The following is a 20,829-nucleotide window of genomic DNA, read 5'->3' as shown; positions in this document are numbered from 1 at the left end:
TTTTTTTGTTGTTTCCTTAGAAATATAAATATATAATTTAAACATTTATTTTGTTATTCTTTTATTTATGTTGTTGTTTTTTTTTTGTATTTGTTTCAAGGACCTAATCTTTGCTTCTTTCCTGCTTGCTTGCGGTGTAGAAACTTTCGATTTCGAAGAAAAGTTTTCGAAACAAAAGGAAACTAAATGCATGCCCCTGCACCTTCTTCTTCTTTGACATATTTTCCATCTCTCTTCTGGCTACGTGGGTTATTTAAATTAAATATTGTATACAATTGATTACTTTACATATAACAATTTGCGCTTGAATCATGTTGAACAACAAGAAGTTTTGGAAAGTACTAAACTTATAGCATATTCGTTTTTTGTTTTTTTTCGGCTTTCTTGCTGTTTTTTCTTTTATCATGCTGGTTATTTAAATACATCATCTCAAGACTTAAAGAATTACGTTACGAATCCAGCTATAAAAATTTACTTTTTGCTAGGTTCCAACACAATAATAGCTTTAGAGAGATACATATATATATATATTCATGTAGTATAGGCATATAACATACGTATTCATGGCCCAAAAAAATTGGAAAAAAAATATATGTTTTCAAATTAACAAAACGAAATTCAGAAATTAATAAAATTATGTTGTATTATTTGACGCTTTTGTTTTGTTTTGGGTGCTAATCCAGTAGCGCCTCAACTATATAAGATAGATATGTTATAATATAATATATAGTTGGGGGAGAGGAGTGTGAAAACAAGCATTCGAAAAGTTGATCATTATCCACTGCTAACTTTTTTACAAAACGTGGTTTTTGCTGACAAATTACGATTTTTCATTATTATATATACATGACATTGTATAAACATAATTATATATCTCTAGCTAGATACATATATTTATATGGTTTATTGGTATGTGGTATAAGCCAGCCGCCTGGTAAAACTCTATGCTTATAATTAAATTTCATTCTTTCAAACGCCCCTCTCTCTTCCTCTCCTTTCCTTTCTCGTGTGCGTCGATCTGCTCCTGATGTGTATGTGTGTGTGTGTGTGTGGAGCCCGTTTAAAATTAAAAAACAACTTTTACACCTGGGGTACTGCATAAATAAATGTCCTTAGCCTTTTTCGTAGAGTGTTATGTGAGTAAAAGGAGGCGAATGATGTGAGGGGCGTTTGCCAGTTTGTTGTTCTTGTAGTGTAGAAGTGAGTGAGTGAGTGTGAGGGGGGAATAGGACGACGAGGAGGAGGAGAAGTAATTGTAGTAGTTAGTTGCGGTTGTTCGTCCTTCTTCATCATCATCATCTCTTGTTGCAAGCTTACTGCGCCTTGGCCTTGCGCAGATACGCATTCTGGGCATCGTCACCAACATATTTGGAATGCGATTCGGCAGCTGTGGTTGGGGGCGGGCTGGAGGAGAGCTTGGCGGTATTTTGGGCAGCCAACGAGGCGGCCATGCGGCGGCTTTTGTGGCCACCGGGCGACAGGTACGCCTTGTAGAAGAAGCGCGCAAATAGCACGAAATAACTGAAGTACATCGCAATGGACAGATTGATGTTGCGCTGCGATATGTTGCACGATTGTGTGCCGTGTGTCTTGAGGAATCCGTTGGCCCACACATTGATCGCACAGCCAATTATCATTTGCGTCAGCTGCAGTGACGTGATGATCATCGAAATGAATCGTGGTGGATTGAAGCGTGCCGCCTTCAATGCATAATAGCTGTACATCACCGAATGTACGCAATAGTTCATCACGATGAACCAACGGGCCGAGCTGGTGTATTCCGTATAGCTGAACCAGGAATAGATCAGCACTGTGATGTGATGATACCAATGCAGGAAGATCAGCGGCTGTTTGCGCAACACGATGAATATCGTATCGCCCAATTCCGGCAATTTGCTGAGCACAAAGAGCCAGGTCCAGAAACCGCACACGCGATCTTGTTCAATATAGCTGTCAAGAGAGAGAAAGATTGCACATTAAGTAATTGCAGCTGGAAAATCAGGTTACAGCTAACACATTTTTTGCTTGCTGACCTTGTGATAAAATAGCAAACTTACCTGGGCACACAGACCGAGTGGAAAAGTCCATAGTGACGCAGCACGTGCAACAGCTCGGGCGCCGTGCGAGCGGCTCCCATTATGCTGAACATCGCCAGCAGTGTGTTCCAGATGATCAGCGGACCTCGCAGTTGAAATCTGCAAACAAATGAATACGTATTGCTCAATTAGTCGCTGGAGTTTCTCTACTTTGAATAGTGTCTTGAGTGCACTTTGTAAATGAGTTGCAATTAGCTCTATAGAATTCATTTAATTAAGTGCTAACGCTTAATGATATTGAGTGTTCTCGACTTAACCATATCACTATGTATGTAGTTTGATATATGGTAAATATCGTTCAAATATAAGTAAGATCGATTACTGATTTTTTAAAAAAGTAAAACTTTTCGGTATTTTTGTTAAAAAATACGACATTATACCGAAGGAGTACTAAAATATACTAAAGGCTATATTTCGCACTATATATATATTATACTACTGCATTCAAAATACACCAGTTTGGTATATCAATATACTGTTATATTCAAAATATACCATAGAGTATTAAATAAATTATATTGTTGACCAACCAAACACGTACTAAAATATACCGAAGACTATATTTTGCATATCGATATATGTACTACTACATTCAAAATATACCATCAAGTTTTAAATATACCATACGTTTATATCGATATATACGTATACGTATATACGTTACCCAAAGTAGTACTGTAGGGGTAGCGGGTATAAAAACGAAAAAGCTTGGAAAATTTGATGATATATTGTGCTACTTCAGTTTGGAAAATCAAAAACAAGTTTCATCGATTCTAGAATAAGCGCAAAATTTGATGTTTCTGCCATTTCTGTGTAATTATTTTTTAAAATGAATTACCTAAATTTCAATACAATATAATATATAATGTCTTAACAGTACTCGACTGTTAATCTTAATGATCCCATTTCTACACATATCCCATAAGTAAGTTATTATATACACAGAGACTGATAAGCTAGGTGCACACCTAAATATGTTTTTCGAAAGTATGATTAACTTACTTCTATAATTAGCAGCTGTTAGACTAAACAACATTAACCTAGAGACACATAATTTTTTTTATTAACACATTTTAGTAAAAAGGTTATTGAAATGCTGCTCACTCATCGTCTGTTGAAGTAATTGTATTTAATGCGAATGCATGTATAATATTTATAAAGTATAATTGAAATCAAATCAGAAAAAAACGCTCTAATATTTAATTAGTTTTAGGAAATATGCGATAAGAATAATGATTCCAATAATATACAATTGAATATATAATATTTAAATTGTATAATGGAAGCACAACCGGAAAAGTCTCTTCTATGAAATTTAGATAATTTTATTATTACCTTAATATGCTCTACTTTATAGGGTTTTTAAAGCGTTCTCAATTCTCTATTCATTGTTCGAATTAGATCTTTAAATAAGTTTATCGACACATTCAATTGACAGCATCGCATGTCGAATGGTTTTGTTTCGTCTGATCATTAAATTATGTAAATTTGCATTGCATAAAGCAAAGATCAACAAACTCTCAAGCCAGTTTCAGCGGGTGGGAAAAGATCAAGTACTTTGCGCAAAAACAATGACGCGAAAAAGGCCGATGTCGCATTGAGAATTCATTAGTTGTTTAACTAACTGATAGACCCAAAGTTTATATCCTCAAGCACTTAGCTCGAGGGCGAGCCAAATCGGCCTATTAGCTATATGCAAACTATGCACTCATGAAAGCAAACCTAATAAGGTTAATGATCAGCCTTGTTTCTTTAGTATTTCGAATTCGATTTCCCCCTATCAGAGTTTGAGATCTGTGATCGTATGATTTTCGCAAACGCTGAGATTATTAAAAGTGATTGACGCAACGTGTGAATACATCTCAGGAAGTGGAACAACTTGAGTAAATAGAATATAGAATTGATTGCAGCTATGTCATTGTCTTCCATCTTTTTATTACCTAAACTTTTAATAAGATTTAATAATTAAATTTTAGTTTTTTTTTTTTTGTATTTTATCGGTATATTTTTTAATAGCCACTGTTTAATAGATATTAGTCTTCCCCAATCAGTACATCCCCTTTTTTAAGTACTTATTAGTGCCCACAAAAATCAATAATTCCCATTTAATATACAAATTTTAAAGCTTTGACGTGCACGAGTAAAAAACTTGTTTAGCGTTTTCCATAAATTAGACACGTGTTAAAATTCGTACCCACAATCAATCCCGTCTAATTTAATTTAATTTCTTTAATAATAAACTCGCCGCGTTCAAACATGTTTTGCATTTTGATTGCGTTTTCAGCAGATTTAATAGGTCTTTAAACCGCTGTCAAAATTGCGGCTCTCTCTCGCTCGCAAAATAAAGTTTTGCCGGCACAGAAACATGACTCAAGGGCGTGCCCGTCTCGCTGGACATGGGGTGACTCAAAAATACAGACGGAAAAATAATAATAATAATAACACGAGGAGGAATGAAATCAGTCATCGACTCAGCCACTTGATCAGCTGCTAATCAATTCCAATTAAGTTGCAATTCAAACAAAAACACTTTGTTTTTTTGTGCAAACTTTTTGTCTGCCCTTACGCAAAAAAATCTATCAGTCCGATAAGGTTGTCGGACAATTAGTCATAACGAAATAAAAAATCAAAAAGTAATATCAGTCTGCTAAAAGCTAAAGCTACAAAAAAAGTGATTTGTTCTTATCGGAAATTGATGACGGAGACGACGACGAAATGTGGCGTGTTTTTGAATTCTGTTTCGTAATAAACATACATATATTATACACTATAAACATATGCTATACTTCTACAATTGCAGACAGGGGTTTTCGGGTCGAGAATTTGTATAACTTAAGACTTGTCGAATTTCCAAATTCTCACGAAATTCAAGAGCAAATCAAATTCATTGCATTAAATAGGGGTATAGTGAATAAAAATTTAGCTTAAACTCGACCTTCAATGCTTTAAAAATCAGAATAAAAATAGGAAAATAGTATGCCGAAATTTAAAAGGTCTGTATTTATTTAATCTAATTTATAATTTGCATAAATTTCACCTTGGATTAAACGGTGTTAATATGAGCTTATGGTAATATATTCTGCTTTAATTAGAAAGTTATTTAATGAGGAAATGGGACTCAGTTCCCTGGGGTTAAGCTTTAAATATAAACTTTAAATATATTGTTTTAAGTAGGCTCCTCATAGGAAAGGCGGAGTACAGACCAATATAGGTCCGCAAAATATATAAATATATTTTCTTAAATTGTGGCGCATTCTGTCCTTGACAGTGACTTTTCAATGGATGAGATTAAGTCTAAACAATAAAAAATTTCATTATTTTTTTATAGACTACACCTTAAGAATAGAATTTTATTTTATTTTATAGTTCTTTCAGACTAAATCTTGATTATAAGAATTTGTTATTCACATTTCAGACATTATTCCCGACACCAAAATTAATCAAATCGATATAGTTTATACCATATATTGCAGGTGTCATACTTTAGATTTACAGGTGTTCAACGAATTTGTGCGTAAGTTTCCAGAATTAACGGAATCGTAGGTTTTGTTATGTGGACTTCGCTTCGTAGTTACTCAGCGCTGGGTTATAAAGATAGCGAGTATGTGTTAAATCAGAAACAATCTTAAGCGGAATTCTAATTAATGGAATCATAAAAAATGTTCGCTTTGCAACTTGAGACGTGTGGAGAGTAGTGAGTGTGTAGAGAAATCTCTACAACTGTTCTCTCTATGCAATTTTCGTAGTGCTAAATTGTGATAGCTTCAACGAGGGGGAATAAAATTGACAATTAAGCTGCGTATGCTGGTCACTCAAGTGGCACAAACACAAACACACGTTCTCGTCGTATATAGTTTTAAATATATATATGTATCTATGTAGGTTAGTTCATTTTATTAACCCGCATTAAGTAAGTCGAGCTTTGCGTTGTAAAACTGTTTGTCACAGTCATCGTCGCATTTAACGACCGCAACACAATTTGCTGGTGTCTGTTGCTGCCGTAAAGCTGTTGAGAATTTTTAACGCTTACTACCCTAACAATTCCCAAACGGTTCTGGTGGCGCACGCAACAACTGCGCATTGGCCACCGACTGCAATTTGTGCCAAAACATAATGAGTAAGGAAAACCAATATTGCCTTGCTAATCGCTTGGCAGCTTGGCTTCTAGGCAGAGGAGCTTAACGCGCGAGCGTTCGCTCCTTGAAGCTCAATTTTTGTGAGGGTACAGGTCGTCCCCAAGTTGCATGCCCCTCGCACTGGCGGCGGCGGACCGGCGCCTACTTTGTGTCCGGGCTGCTGTTGCTGATGTTTTGTGGGGCATGTTTGGGTGAAGCGATCTGCCCGCCTGATGGATGCATGCGTATAACCTACAGAAAAAGTAGAGACTTTCTTTTTGTGCTTGCCGAGATGTGGAAAAAGTGTGGCAAGAGACAAACTGACAACGACCCTAAAATTCCAATTTCACTTTGTGCGAAAATTGCATAAGCCAACAAAAACAAATTTAAGGCGACGACACCAGAGAGAGAGCTTTTTCTCTCTTTCACCTGTGTGGAGAGTTGGCTGCAAACCTGATTTTGCAATGAACTGGACTCTACACAAATTATGCAAGCCAACACAAAATGCAAACTGTAAACAAATGGAGAGAAAGAGCAACACACGAAACGAGGCGAAATCAAATGTTGATTATTATTATTGTTGGACTTGATTTATGCACTCCCAAATACACACACACACACAAACACTCTGTCTCTGTTTATGGTCGCTTTGCACTTTTATCGTGTTGCCTTTGGGCCAGAAATTCGCAACATTGTCTCGACGTTGACGCGTTTGAGTTTGTATTTTTTTTTTGTTTCTCTCTCTCTCTTATTAAATTTGGCCAACATATTTTTGGCATTACAACATTTTTGCGGTTTCCCAGTTTTAGTTACAGTCAATTTAATTTTTGTGTTTTTGTTTTTGCATTTATAATTTTACTTAATTATTATGCAGTCAATCATTCACTTTAGCTGCCCTATTGACCAGTTTTCCATACTTTTTTTGTAGCTTGTGAAATCTGCTCAAAGTTCAAATTTGCAACAATTAATAATGGGAAAGTTAGGGGAAAAAAAAGAATCACAATAATAATTAATCATCAATCACTTCAAATTAAGTCTCTCGACTTTAGTAAAGCAAATCCAATCCAAATTGCTAATCTCGAGTTAATTATGAGAATACTTAAGATTGCCAGACGCCAGGTGTCGCTTTCAGATTAGCAATACACTAAAAAAATTCCTTATCAGCAAGAGATTGCAAACCGTCTTATCAATAGCGTGTTTTTTGTACTTCCGATGAAGCAAAAAAACCAGAATGCAAATGTAATAAAATTGTTAAATCGATTGATTGGCTTGTCCTTGCGCTTCCCACATGACAGAGAGCTCAGCTTTTGCTGTGACATTTCCGAGTCAAAAATATGTGCCGCATTTTGCGCATTTTGTTAATGTTTAAAGGTCGAAACGAGTGAGGGAGCATGACAGAGATAGAGCGATAAAAATCGATTGAAACGGGTTGAGAAGTTGACTAAAATAAATAACAAACGGTGAACACTAAGCAAGAAGATGAAATCGTCTCGTGACGAAAGTAAAAGTGGCGTGATTGTCGATCGTACACAGATGCTGTAAAACTACGAGAGAGTCAACTTAAGACGCGCTCTCTATTAACGCAACATAGAAAGAGAGCGAGAGAGACGGAGAGAGCGAAAGAGAGTGGAATGAAGTTACGTGTTAACAGGTAAACAGAATCAGCATTTCTTCTTTGATTGCATTCCATTCTCTTGTTGTTTTCGGCTCGTGGTCAATATTTGAATGACACACTTTACAACAGATAGCGCTCACCTCTCCGTCTCTCTCTTTCGCTCGCCCTACGAGTTGTCAACGCTAACGGTAAATTTCAAAGTCAAGTGAGTTTCACTTTTATTCCACCAAATATTTCAATGCTCTCGTGCATTTCGTTGTTGTCTTTTCAGTTTACTGCTTGTAATTGTTACATACGATTAAATTAAAAAAAAAAGATGTAAAAGTCTTATTGTTGCTGCTGCTGCTGTTGACGCTTGTAATAGCAAGTGCTTTGTGCTAATTATTGCAACAAAACACGCCCATTCAACACGTCATGGCAGCGTCGACGCTCAATTATTTTTATGTAATTTTTCCCAACAGAAGATGAACTCCACACTTGAACATTAAGCAGCAACTACACAATTACTAAACACCCTGTAACTTAATGTTTGTAAACTGGGTATATTAAGTTGATGGCGGTATAGAGAAGATACAAAAGTCGAATGCAAGTGAATGAACTATATTAAGTTTGTTGATATTGTTAAAAGAAAGCAAAGCTTAGGACAGCTCTTCTATGCAAATGTGTACGAATTAATGAAATATACAATCTTTATTGTCAATATACTATAAACGGAAAGGAAATAGTTTTAAAGGAATAGTTTAAAAAAGGTTCTATTAAGTTTATTTGATTTATTTTTCATGGTTTTTCTGGGAGAGTAAGTTTAATTTTAAATAAAAAGAAATGCATCAAGCTAATATCATTGACAAGATGCACTTCTCTAAAATGACATTATTTATCAACATTTTTGGTCAGTAAGACACATAACTCATCATTATCATTAAGATTTATATATAAACCAAAAAGAAACAACAAACAATTTTCCTACAAGGTGTCTTAAACTCGAGCTTACTCATCTTACGCGTCTTTCGCAACTTTAAAGACTCATGGGCTCGAGGGAGATTTACTGGATTGCGTGCTGAGCCCACATTAAAGGACTTTTTGCACCGTTGAGTGAGCAATGAGAGTCAGAGTAGACTGAGAGAGAGGCAAGGGGCAAAAGGCTGGGCTTTATTATGAAGCAGGCGGGCTCATGTAACTCCCAATATGTAATTTCCCCATACACTCTTTCGTTAACATTTGTTTCGCATTTTATGTGAGCTGGCGCAAAAAATAAATCAATTTTTTGTCTACAGTGTGAGTAATGCCGGCAGTTAGCTAACAAAAGCGAGGTGTTGTGACGTTTACAAATGAGAATTAACTGTGCAAAAATCAAGGAAATTTCTTAAAGTTCTCATTAAAACTGTTACTTATTGTGATTTTATTTTTTAATTTAATTTTAATTAAGAACAAAATGCAGTGATTTATGAATATTAATGTGAATTAAGTAGAAACGATTGTGCGTTTCAACGAATTTCCCCTATATGGTTGCACACTTGCCAACTTGAACGATATTTTGTTTCTCACAGCGTCACGCCATATTTTGTCTGCCGCCCACACTTACAGTTATGCTGTCACACAGACACACACACACATACAGAGAGACAAATGCACACGTACACGAAACACGCGCCGAGGCCGAAACAAACACTGGGCTACAAAATATTTGCACATCTCTCAACGAGCTAGAGAGAGCGAGCGAGCGAATGAGATTTGTTATTTTACCTCTTATGGCAATTACAATGTTTGCTTTTGTTCATGTTTTTAGCAGCTGAGACCAATTAGGCGTCGTTGCCCTGTGCGACAGTGTAGAAACGTGCAGTAATGTTCTCTTTCGGCCTCTCTCTCTCTCTCTTTTTATGCATGTAATTGAATGTCCTGCGAGTTGCTCCTCTCTATCTGCCCAACCCCCCTCTCTGGCTATGGGACACACCCACTTTTTGCATGTTGTGCTCTTGTTGCTGTCACAGTGGTCTCATTTATTATGAAACAGCTGGAAATGCCTTTGGCTTGTGTGTGTCGTATTTAAATGACTTTGAATTGACTCTTCAAAGGGAAAATTCTACAGTGAACTTGTACTTATTATACATTATATTTTTTCAATAAATAACATTCAGTTAACTCATAATTAAAATTATACGTGCTGATTTCAGTGAAGGTTAAATCAAATATGCGGGCTCAAACAATTGGTTAAATATAAAAATTTGCAAGACCGGTTAAATTGTTGAAATGCGTCAAAGTATCTGTTTATAACCGATATTAAAATGTACTCAAAACAGTAGAGAATATTGTTAAGCAAATTTATTGCAATTTCCCCCGCTGCATTATCATTGATAAACATAAATATTTGCACACGTACATCGTATAGGTAACATTTGACTGAAGAGAACCGAGAACCGACGATCGAATTATCGTTTACCCCACATTTGAGTGAATCATGGCAAATGATATCATAAACAATTACGACAACAACTCACAGTGGTATTTATGTATTTAATTTATTTTGTTGTAGTTGTTTCCAGGGCCCCACATACAGTACAAGTATAACGACTACTCGTTGAATTTCATTTTGAGTCTGATAAGAAAGAATGCTCCACACCACATGTTGACGACTCGCACATGGTTTCATTTTTTTTTTTTGTTTTTGTACTGGCTGATAACAGTCGCTTAGCGGCATAGAAAAATCACAACAAATAGCCCGCTAACATATTCAAGGGCAAAAAAGAATCTTTCAGGGGTTAAAAGTTCAAAATTTGTTTTTCGCAACGTGATAAAAATTAACAGACACAACTGCAAGATGATCTCAGTTTTGGTGACGTGCGTAATTAAAAGTGCATCCCATCAACAACTGGACTCTGTCCGTCTCGTCGTGTTTTTCCCTTAGAGAGTTACCTTTAAATTCACACCTTACTGTACCCAAGTCCACGTCCCCGTGTGGGTAAATATTGAAACAACATTCAAAGTGTAAAACAACCAACAGCAAATGCCACTATTTGTTTTGGTTTTTGTTGAATGTTTTTTTTTTGAAAGCCACAGAATTAGGCGTATAGCCAAGCCCCTATAGTATATAAAACAAAACCATCAAAAAGGAGCGTAGGTTGTCTCAAGTGTGGGTTTAATACGTATTATTATATAATGCGCTTCATCGATGTGTGTCAACACAATCAATTCGGTTGGATGACAATTGATGATGAGCAGCAGCGCGTTTTAACAACGTTACGTTATGAAACAGGCTAGAAGACAAGCAATTTGTGATAAGAAACCCAATTTCACGAGGCCCCAATGGAATTTTGTGTTAATTGTGGCACTACAATGTCGGGAATACTTCAAATAACTGAAATTCCCAAAGTGCGCTATATACTACGTAGGAAATTCTTTATTTATGGGTATATAGAGAAAGTTTTTTGGTAGCAGATTAAAATATTCATATACAAATGTTTTGTTTTCTGTACTTACATTATTTACTTTATAAAACTAATTTTCCTGCTATTTATTTTTTTGAAGTCAAATCTAGTGTTTACCAACTTTGAAATAATGTATTATATTAGTATATAGAGATAGTTTTTTGGTAACAGATTATAATATTTATATAAAAAAGTTTTGCTCTCTGTACTTTTTACATTGAAATATTTCCATTGATCACTTTATAAAATTAATTTTTCCTGCTGTAAGTTTCCTGCTTACAGTTTTTAAATATAAACTCAAGTGTAGCCACAAAAAATGAAGGCAAATGAACTTTTCTTTTTCTAATATGATAAATATATTTAATTCTAAAAAGATTATTTCATTATTTATGCACAACATTCTATATTCTATTTTGCTCTCAATATAAACTCAATTTTAAATGGAAACCTACTTTTCCATTTGTGATTGAATTTAAGTTAATGAATGTAAATTATTAATATCAGAGTTCTGTATGAATCCCCACAATAAAACAAGTTCATTATAAAAGGAAAGTAAAACAAGTAATATTCCATCAACTTTTTTTTAAAACTTTTTTTATTACACAAAAGTTCTCTCAATAAATCGATTGAAGTCTTAATTCAAAGATATGAAATACTTTGGATACTTTGGACAGCCTGGCACGATGTCGACAATAAACAACAATATGTGTAGGTACAACATTTAGACGTCATATATCCTATAGAGTGAAATCATAGTTAGATGCCATGTCACGCGCCAATTGAATTTGGCGTTGGCGACAATTAGAAATACTTCTATTATATAATCGCCCATCACATTTGCAATCCAGACAGCTGACAGTTGCACTGACAGACCCCAACAACAATAACAACAACAACAGTAGCAACAATAAACAAAGAAAAATTGCAACAATTTTGTGGTAATTCGACATGCAATTTTTTTTTTTGGGTTAGTGCAATAAACAGTCAAGAAAAATGAATGTGCATGGACCTTGACTTCGGTACTAATTTGACCCCAACTGAGCACGGAAATGTCTTGTGATTGCCTATAATTTTCACTCATTAAGACGTGGAAATTGTAATGAGCGAGGGAGTAACGGCACCTGAAGATTAACGACTAAACCACTTAGTATTGCTATTGAAAAAACAAAAACAAGCAACAGTCAACAATATAATTAGATTCAAAACGAACAATCGACAGCTGCACGAGATTCCATTTAAAAAAAACAATAAGTAATGTCTACATTTGATATTAGAAAGATACGACACATTGTATGAATCTTATAGTTGTACCTCTATATCTATATCCAAGTCCAAAGTTCCCCAAAAAGTTGTATATTCTATTCTGTTTCTCTGTCTTACTCATTGTTTTGCTGTGTTTCCGATTGGGTGAAGTCAGCAGGTAAACATGGTCTGTACAATTTTATTTTGGGGGTTTTATAATGAGGGGGAGCTGGTGTAGGTGTTTACTCGTAAATATGGTCAAAGCTGCCAAAAACCAAAAAAGATTGTTAGACGCGTGCAAAGTTCAACGCACAACACGAGTATTATCTAAATCAAGATAAAATGAAAGGTTTTTTTCTTTCGGAAATGGAGCTTAGTTTTGAGTAGTGTTCTTACAGTAAAATAATTTACCGGGAAGTCTATATCTCCCGAAAGCTGTTCAAGTGCGAAAAAAAACGTTTTATCGCCAGACAGTGCCGATCTGTTATTTTTACTTGTTTTATATCAAATTCATTCACGACAATTTAATATTATTTATGGGTTTTAGATTCAGGTTTTCTTTTCTTTAGAAAATTGAGTTTAGTTAATAAAATCTTACATCTACTGAAAGCTGTTGAAGTGCGAACAAACTTTTTTCGTAGGAAATTGATTCGATACTTTTACTTGTTTTATATTAGCTTCTTGTAAGTTAACTTAATGTTCTTTATATCATTATTTAATTTTTCATATTTCACACATCTACTACATCTTATACAGCAACTTCTTTTTGCCAAGTTTGAACAAGCTGACTGTGAAACTGTGCAATTAGCTGACTTAGAAACAAGCGGTCAGACAGACAGACAATCTTAGATTATGCCGGCAGGAGACTGCAAAAATAATCAATATGCTGTCATCTCGCTTGCGTAAGGAGATTACGAACAAGCGTCCTTAAAAGACAAGAGAAAGACAGAAAGAGAGAGAGAGGACACACTTCAAACTGAGAGGTGGCAACAAAATCCAAGTCAAAACCCATACAACAAATGCATTCAACGGGTTCAAGGTCTGTTTTTATTTTGCTACTCGACCCAATGTCACAAGCAGTCGAATTTCAACAAAAGATACACAACTACAAATGCAGCTGGCGACACACACAAATGCAAATACATTAATGTATGTAGATGGAAAGTGAGCGTGCACAGAAATTATGCAATCGATGCAAATTTCAAGTTCTCCAAAATAAACACATGTTTTCTTGTGACATAAGTAGATAGTGCATATACATACAAATATGTTTTTATATAGAGTACTCACCTCGGCCGATTTTGCATAAAATGCTGACCACCGAATATGACAAGCATGTAAATGCCGCAATAGTAAAAGACCCAAGTCCAATTCTCCAGCATCCATTTGCGTGTGCGCTGATGTATGAAATCATTTTCGAAATCAAAGATATACGAATAGTTGGGCGTCACACTGATGTCCATGTTGATCATTGTGCAGCCTGTTTATTTATTTTCTAAGCGTAGCGTAGGGATGAGCCTTAAAAACCTTTTGTTGCTGGGGCGTCTGATAATGCTATAATGAGAAATCATAAATTATTATTCGATTGTCATTAAATGTTGTGCGTTATCAGAGGTTATAAACATAAAAATCCATATATTATTTGTCGCAAACATAAAAATTAATCTTTTGCCCTATTTCAATCTGTCGCCTCAAAAAAAATAACAACAAAAAGCGCGCGTTTTCAGTGTGACCTTGCCCGATGCGCACAGCCGCCCACATATGTGTCCATTGATTTTATATGCAAACACACACATACAGCCACACACACACACACTCTCGAGAGAGAGCGCCTGAGAGCGAGCTTATGCTGACTCTCTCTCCCTTGCGCTCACAAATGCAACTCATTCATGAATGGCGCCTTCTTCCGCATTTCACACCTTCCACCAAAACGCAGCTTCGCAGGCTCGTGCCTTCCCCCTCGTTCCCATATTATATGCACTTGTCGCACAAGTGCTAAAGAGTGTGTAAGAGAGAAGATATGGAAGCTAAGGCGCGCGCCAGTCTGGCGGCCGCTTCTGGCTCATTCATTCATTCCCTCAATCGTTCAGGCAAGTCTCGTGCGGCCAAAGCTCAGAGAATGCGAAAATACAAAAAAAAATACCAACAACTGCAAGAAGGCGGTTGTCAGGTGCCGGTGGATGCGGCGGGTGGTGGTTGCTAATAATGCAAACAGCAACAACAACCACAACAAACTTTAGCATATATAATACATACATTCATATGTATATATGCATGTGTTGTACATATTTGAATGCCTAATTGCATGCCAGACACGCGACAATTTGGCTACGCACACGAAAACAGTATTACTCTCTTTAACACACATGCATGCACTCACTCACTCGCTTACACACACACTCACGGCACTCTCCAACTGGCACACACACACACGCACACAGCTGCACTCAGGTAATTTCATTTCATTTGGCTGCCGCTTAGCTTTTTGAGTATCATATCCGGTTTTTTTTATATTTTCGCGGCCCAGCGCGCTTTCAAAATTTCTAGTGAAATTTTTGCTGTTACCGATGAACCAAAAGGGTTTTTTTTTTGTATTTTACGCACACGCATACATAGTTTTATATCAATGTGTGTGCATACGTATATGTATGTATTTGTTTTATGTTGTCACACCACCAAAAATGCCGACTGCTCTGCCCAGGCAAAAAACACGCGTTTTGCTTCACACGCACACAAACACGGTCACACACACGCATCTTCGGGCTTTCATCTTCATTCCTGGCCACTTCTCTCATTTTATGCTGAGCGCGCCGACGTAATCGATAAAGTACACAAATACGATAAAAATACATGTGGCAAAAAAAAAACGCAAAGTTTCCTGGTCTCGTCGCCGCTGCCACCGTCGCCAACCACCAACAAAAACAGCAGCCAGCGGCAGCAGCATCAGAAAGTCAGCCACAAATTGACCAAAAACAACTCACCGACACGACGACGACGAACACTCTCTAATTTATTCGACAAATAACGCACAGTTAATATATGTTTAATATATTGGCTAAATGTTTTTTCTTTAACTGATGTACATTTACTTTTTGTTGTTGTTGCGGTGGCTTTTTTTTTGTTGTAATATGCTCTGCCCAGCGACTTAACGCACGCGCTACGATTTCGATTGATTTGGACGTTTCGGGTTTTTTCTTCTCCGCAATGACAACTCTCTCTTTGAGCAGCCGGCGAACCACTGAGCGCACCTGTCTCACTGCGCTGTGTATTTAAGTTTTTATTTAAACAAATTAGAAAAAGCAGCGAGCACCAATACCGACGCACGCCCAACTCGTTCGGTGGTTATGTTGCTTCTGTTAAGCGTTAACATTGTTTTTGTTTTAACATTTCGTTTGATTTTGCAAATGTTAAACATATTCGATATGCCTATCGATATGCGCCCAACAGCTACACGACTTGTATCGATGAAAATAGTGTGACCAGCAAAAGCGGTTGCTTTGCGATGCAGATAGGCAGCCCTCGTCAAACAGCTGTTTTCATCTTGGCGCGCATATTTATGAGCGTTATAAATTTGAATTGTTGGAGTAAAGTAGTTTAAGCTGTCTGGTTTTAAATATTTTTTATTACACAAATTACATACAGTAAACATAATTTTTTGTATGAACCTAGCTACTTAATTGTTTAATATTACACCACATTTAATTGTTTTGTCTGCATTTTCATAATAATTGTCGCATTATTGTATTGAATACATTCATAATAATAAATTCAGCTAAAACTAAGTGTGTGTGTGGGGGGGTATTTTTTAATTTTTTACTAACTAAACCCTGGTGGCTGCTAAAACATTTTACAAAAGACTCCCCCGATATTCGCCCATTGGCATTAACATTTAAAATCCCGTTGCCTTCAATCAGAAGTGTATAGCACCTGCCACTCAGTGCAAATTAAAATGCAAAACAAAAAATAAGAAAAAATATTCCAAAAATAATTGCAATGTCCGTTTACATATTCATTTCAGATGCAAAAAAATCATCATTGAGTTCGTTATTTTTTGTGCCTCATTGTTTGTGAGTGTGTGTGTGTAAGCCCCGCAGGTGCTGCTGCCCCCAGGGCTGCACACTCATACATGTGTATGTTGACTCCTGCTTTGATTATCAATTTTCATAAAAATGGTTTTTAACTCTTTTTGTTGTTGTTTCTTTTTTTTTGTTGGGGGTTCTTTTTTGGGAGGCATCAGCGTTGGTAGCCACGTCAACCGTCAGCACAGCCAATTAAGCAAATTAAACAGATTGTTATCCTGCCCAGACAGGCGGGCATTTTGTGGGTCTCACAACAGGTCGGAACAATGTGTGTTCAGCCGGGCGAAGCTTAATTCAATCAACGTCACATAATTACTTAATTAATTAGATGCGCCTAACGGTCACACATTCAAATCGGCCATCATTTTCCGAAAGTCATTCAGCGAGCCGTACATCTCAAAGTCACCGCCGCCATTTCCATATGCCGCCTGCGCTTGAGCCCTGGCATGTGCGGGGCGTGGCAACGTCAACGGGATGGGCAGCAACTCTGGCATTACCGAATGATGCGTTATCAGTGCTCGCAACGAGCTGAACTCCTTTGTAAATCCCTGCAACACATAAAAAGAGTTTTTATTGAGTGCATTACAACTGATAAGCAGATTAAACAGAGTGTACACTTATGTATATATAATAAATTAATTTGCTTAAACATTAAGGTAACAGTTTACACTTAATTCTAATTGTCATGCAGTTAAAATTGAGTTTACACTGCAGCCGTACGGCAAAACTTATATACATACATGAATTAGCTTATTGATAAGTAACTAATGCTTAGTATACACTTCAACCGTAGTCAAAACCGAACCTCAAAGGCCTTAAGGTTAAACACTTAGATTACAATGTAAATTATTAAGTCTTAGACTTACCTTAATCTTGTAACCACGCGGTGTGCGCAGTATCAAATAGTGTGCAACTCGTGGCGATGGCGGCGGTACACGTAACGACAGCGCAAAGCATCCTGGCTTTGTGCTGCTCTGCCGCACCAAAAATGCACCTGGATTTTGACGTGACAGAACCTCCAGTGAGATCTCTCGTGGTATGCCTGCTTGATACCAGGCGGCGCCTTTTAGTTCCTGCTGCTCTGCCAGGCTGAGGTTGTCTAAACGCAAGGATGAATTATTGGCAAACAGTTTGGGACTTGAGTTGGCTGTTGAAGAAGATGTAAAAGAATTGGAATTTAAGTATATTATTAAGGGTTACGCAATAAAATAGCAATTAACTTAAATCGAAGTTTAATTAGCTTGGACTAACAGAAAACTTGCTAGATTTGTGAAGGTTTCTATTAGGAACTAAAGAAGCATCGATTAGCCGTCCGTTATGTATCGATAAATTAAAACTGAACTAGTAACTTAAAATAGTATCTTCTTAGGTGAATCGATAAGTTATCGCCGAACTACCAAAGCGCTGATTACTTGTCCGTTAATTTAAAGGCAGCCCTGGGCTTAGTGAAAAAATTGCGTAGCCCTGTTTGGCGCGTAGAAAACAAATAAAAGCGCCAAAAACGTTAAGCGAGTGCTAATTTTTGTTTTGTTTTTTTAAGTGAATGATTAAAAGTGTTCAGTGTACAAAAGTGATTCGTATTTGTGAAAGTGCATCGTCTACTTACCACTGCAGGTTTCGCGCAAATATTTCTTGCTGTTCGGCAGCTCGGCGTGCAAACGTTGTGTGGCCGTCTCCAGGGCTGTCAAAGATTGCCGACAGGAGTCTCCAAATTTGCTTGCCACATATTTGTCCGGTTCACAGATGGCTTCGTTCACATAGCCATCGGATATGGTCTGCGATGACCCCGAATTGAGCGACGACGAGCAGGTGTTGTGCACCAAGGGGCGGCTGTCTTCGGTGCCCCGCAGCAAACCAATGCCCATGGTGAGGCGTTTAACCTGCAACAAAAGAGATTTTCAGGGGGTAAGCCAATAAAACCATTACCACAATTGCAATTGCACAGAGCAGAGATATAGAGGAAAGTTTTTGACGCAACGCAATAATTGCAGTTTAGTTTATCCTCAACAGTTCTATTTTGGCCATTATAATTGTTGTTGTTGTTGTTTTGTTGCCTGCCACAAAGCCAGACAACAACAAGGAGGTGCCTCTGCAATCGATGTGTAACATTTTTGGTTACCAATAAAATGTTAACTATGTAGTCGAAGCTTTTCCCTCTTCACACCCCTCTGGCTGCCTTGCCACACTTTGGCTTTCGGCTGCGGTAAATTACTTTGAAATGAGTTGAAGCACAAAGTTTTTGGGGCTGCTTTTTGTGAGCCCATTTAAAGCGTTTCCAATTAGCAGACAGTTGCTCAAGTGTTGACTGCTGCCGTCTCTCTCTCTCTCTCCCTCTCTCTTTTATCTGCTTCTTGCCTTTATAAGTTATTTGCCTAATTTGTTATAATTATGTTGATTTTATGTAGTTGCCGAAGGGAATGAGTGAGAGAGAGAGAGAGAAATGCTAAAATGCCTTTTTGATGTGGCTTCCTTCAATAAGGATCCTGTTGCCTATTGAGTTTACCTTGAGTCCTGTATATAGGTGTATTGAATGAAAATCTTCATTCAGCCAAGCTTCATGGTCAATTCAAAAGATTCATGCATCAAGTGTTGTAATTAGTTGGCTATTTATAAAGGTAATTTCTACGTCAAACTAATTCCTGTGAAGTTTAGCTTAACCCAAGGAACTCAATGTTTACTCAATTCGAAAGCTTCGGCCCTAAAGCTTAACTTGTATTAATTAACTTGGCTAATAAACTTTGGCATTATGTTTAATTAAATTTGTATATTTAACTTCGATAATTAACAGTTTGCAATTCAAGTTGTGCTATATTATAATATATAAAATAAGTGCTTAAGTGTTGATTAACTTAAGAAAGTTTAAGAACAACTTTGTGTAGTATGAACAAATTGCATATTAATGAACTTTCAATCAAGCACAATTTTATTTAAATTTAAGATTAGGCTTGTTTTAAATTGTAACAAATTTAAGTTTATGTGTTGATTAACTCAGGAACATTTTAGAAGAACTTTTTTGGAGTGTGAAGAAAAATCATATTAATAAACTTGCAATTAAACACAATTTTGTTATAACTCGTGATTTAAAAAATCTTTGAAATAACACTTAGTTCAGTATGAATAAGTTTCTTTTTATTTCTTCAATGTTTTAAACATAGAAAAACATTTTTTATATATTTAATGCATAATTTTACATACTATAGAAATGTTCTCATCAATTCTAGATAAGATTATTTCAAGCAATCTTTATCATAGTATGAAAAATTCATGAGCGACTTTTCACTTAAACGAATTGATATTTTTCAAATTAGTTCAAAGAATAGAATGGAAACTAATTTGTTGACTGAACTTTCTTGAAAAGCTGTCATTACAAATTTCTCATTGAAATTTTCTCATTATTGCTTCAGATTCAAAAGAATCGAAAGAAATTTAATTTGCACTACTCTCATGTCAATCGGATAGTTTGATGAATTTGTTCATGTCTTTTGCGTCTGCATTTCTTTGATGGCTCTGAATGTGCATCTTTTTCCAATTGTAGCTAATTGAATTGGTACTCAGCATAGTTCTCCATCGTTAAGTAAGCAATCAGTGCAAAGCAGGCAGCGCAGACAGACAGACAGCCAGACAGACAGTCATCCAGTCAACCTAATGCCCCCCATTATGCTAATGACATTGGAAAAGGCTTTGGCAAGTTGTAGTCAGGCACTCGTTGTATGCAAAGTCCTTAGTCGGAAGACAATGCGCTCAAGAGTTGGCGGCACTTGTGCTGAGGTGCTGCTCAACAAATCCGGCGTACAACTGCCTAGCAAAAGGCGTAAATATCTCTTCTAAAGTAAAAGCAGAGGCGAAAGCAAAAACAAAAATTCACTATGCATTGCAATGCAGTTGAATAGTAGAAGAATAGACATAAAGACAAGGTAGGCGCATTGGGAACAATGGCACAATTGGGGGCGTGGGCGTGTCTAAGTTGAAAGCATTTGTAAAGTACTTCTCGTTATACTCTGTACATATGGAAATTGTGGAGGGAGAGTTGTAGAGACTGCAACTGATTACAGATTTGAGATGACATAGTAAATTTCAATTGAAATGTTTTGTATTTTATTAACGCATATAGAAAAAAATAATGATCTAAAATTTAATAATGGAAATGATATAGTCAATTTTAAATAGAATTCTTATTGTATATTACTACCGATAAAAAGTGGAATGAGATATTTATTTAATATTGCCAAAATTCCAAGTATAATTGCATTTTTATAGAAT

General features: G+C 36.4%; 2 protein-coding genes and 1 non-coding gene across 5 annotated transcripts in view; 1 reads left to right on the top strand and 2 right to left on the bottom strand.

Annotated features, from left to right (window-relative positions):
* Positions 1-44: 44 nt before the first annotated feature.
* On the bottom strand, positions 45-15,825 carry LOC132788701 (elongation of very long chain fatty acids protein 6). 2 transcript variants are annotated; one of them, XM_060796224.1, is made up of 4 exons: positions 15,472-15,825; positions 13,781-14,044; positions 2,058-2,195; positions 45-1,950 (listed from the first exon to the last, which is right to left on the bottom strand). In XM_060796224.1, exons 2-4 carry the CDS (start codon positions 13,960-13,962, stop codon positions 1,314-1,316), a joined length of 957 nt encoding a protein of 318 aa, XP_060652207.1. In that variant the 5' UTR covers positions 13,963-14,044; positions 15,472-15,825; the 3' UTR covers positions 45-1,313. The 2 variants fall into 2 exon arrangements, with proteins under 2 accessions (XP_060652207.1, XP_060652206.1); XM_060796223.1 differs by having other exon boundaries at positions 15,580-15,824.
* On the top strand, positions 6,197-6,418 carry LOC132794563 (U12 minor spliceosomal RNA). The gene has a single exon (XR_009633237.1). It is a non-coding gene; the product is annotated as a U12 minor spliceosomal RNA (small nuclear RNA).
* A 273-nt stretch (positions 15,826-16,098) lies between the features above and the next one.
* Positions 16,099-20,829, bottom strand: part of LOC132792438 (EGFR adapter protein) — a 28,466-nt gene continuing 23,735 nt past the window's right edge. For both annotated transcript variants that reach the window (XM_060801816.1, XM_060801817.1), the window contains 3 exons: positions 18,176-18,449; positions 17,436-17,716; positions 16,099-17,117 (listed from right to left, as the gene is read on the bottom strand). In XM_060801816.1, coding sequence (XP_060657799.1) covers positions 16,911-17,117; positions 17,436-17,716; positions 18,176-18,449 — 762 coding nt within the window. In that variant the 3' untranslated portion in view covers positions 16,099-16,910. The remainder of the gene's footprint in view (positions 17,118-17,435; positions 17,717-18,175; positions 18,450-20,829) is intronic.

The sequence above is a fragment of the Drosophila nasuta genome, chromosome 3 (genome assembly GCF_023558535.2).
Source record: "Drosophila nasuta strain 15112-1781.00 chromosome 3, ASM2355853v1, whole genome shotgun sequence".
Taxonomy (NCBI): domain Eukaryota; kingdom Metazoa; phylum Arthropoda; class Insecta; order Diptera; family Drosophilidae; genus Drosophila; species Drosophila nasuta.
Note: the sequence above shows the minus strand (reverse complement) of the source record. Positions and strands in the feature narration are given on the sequence as shown.

Excerpts from the sequence above, each read along its gene's own strand:
- LOC132788701 (XM_060796224.1), bottom strand. The coding sequence starts at position 13,962 with ATGATCAACATGGACATCAGTGTGACGCCCAACTATTCGTATATCTTT. Across the intron at positions 2,196-13,780 it reads TTTATGCAAAATCGGCCGAG|ATTTCAACTGCGAGGTCCGC; the intron begins GTGAGTACTCTA and ends ATTTGTTTGCAG. Across the intron at positions 1,951-2,057 it reads CACTCGGTCTGTGTGCCCAG|CTATATTGAACAAGATCGCG; the intron begins GTAAGTTTGCTA and ends CTCTCTTGACAG.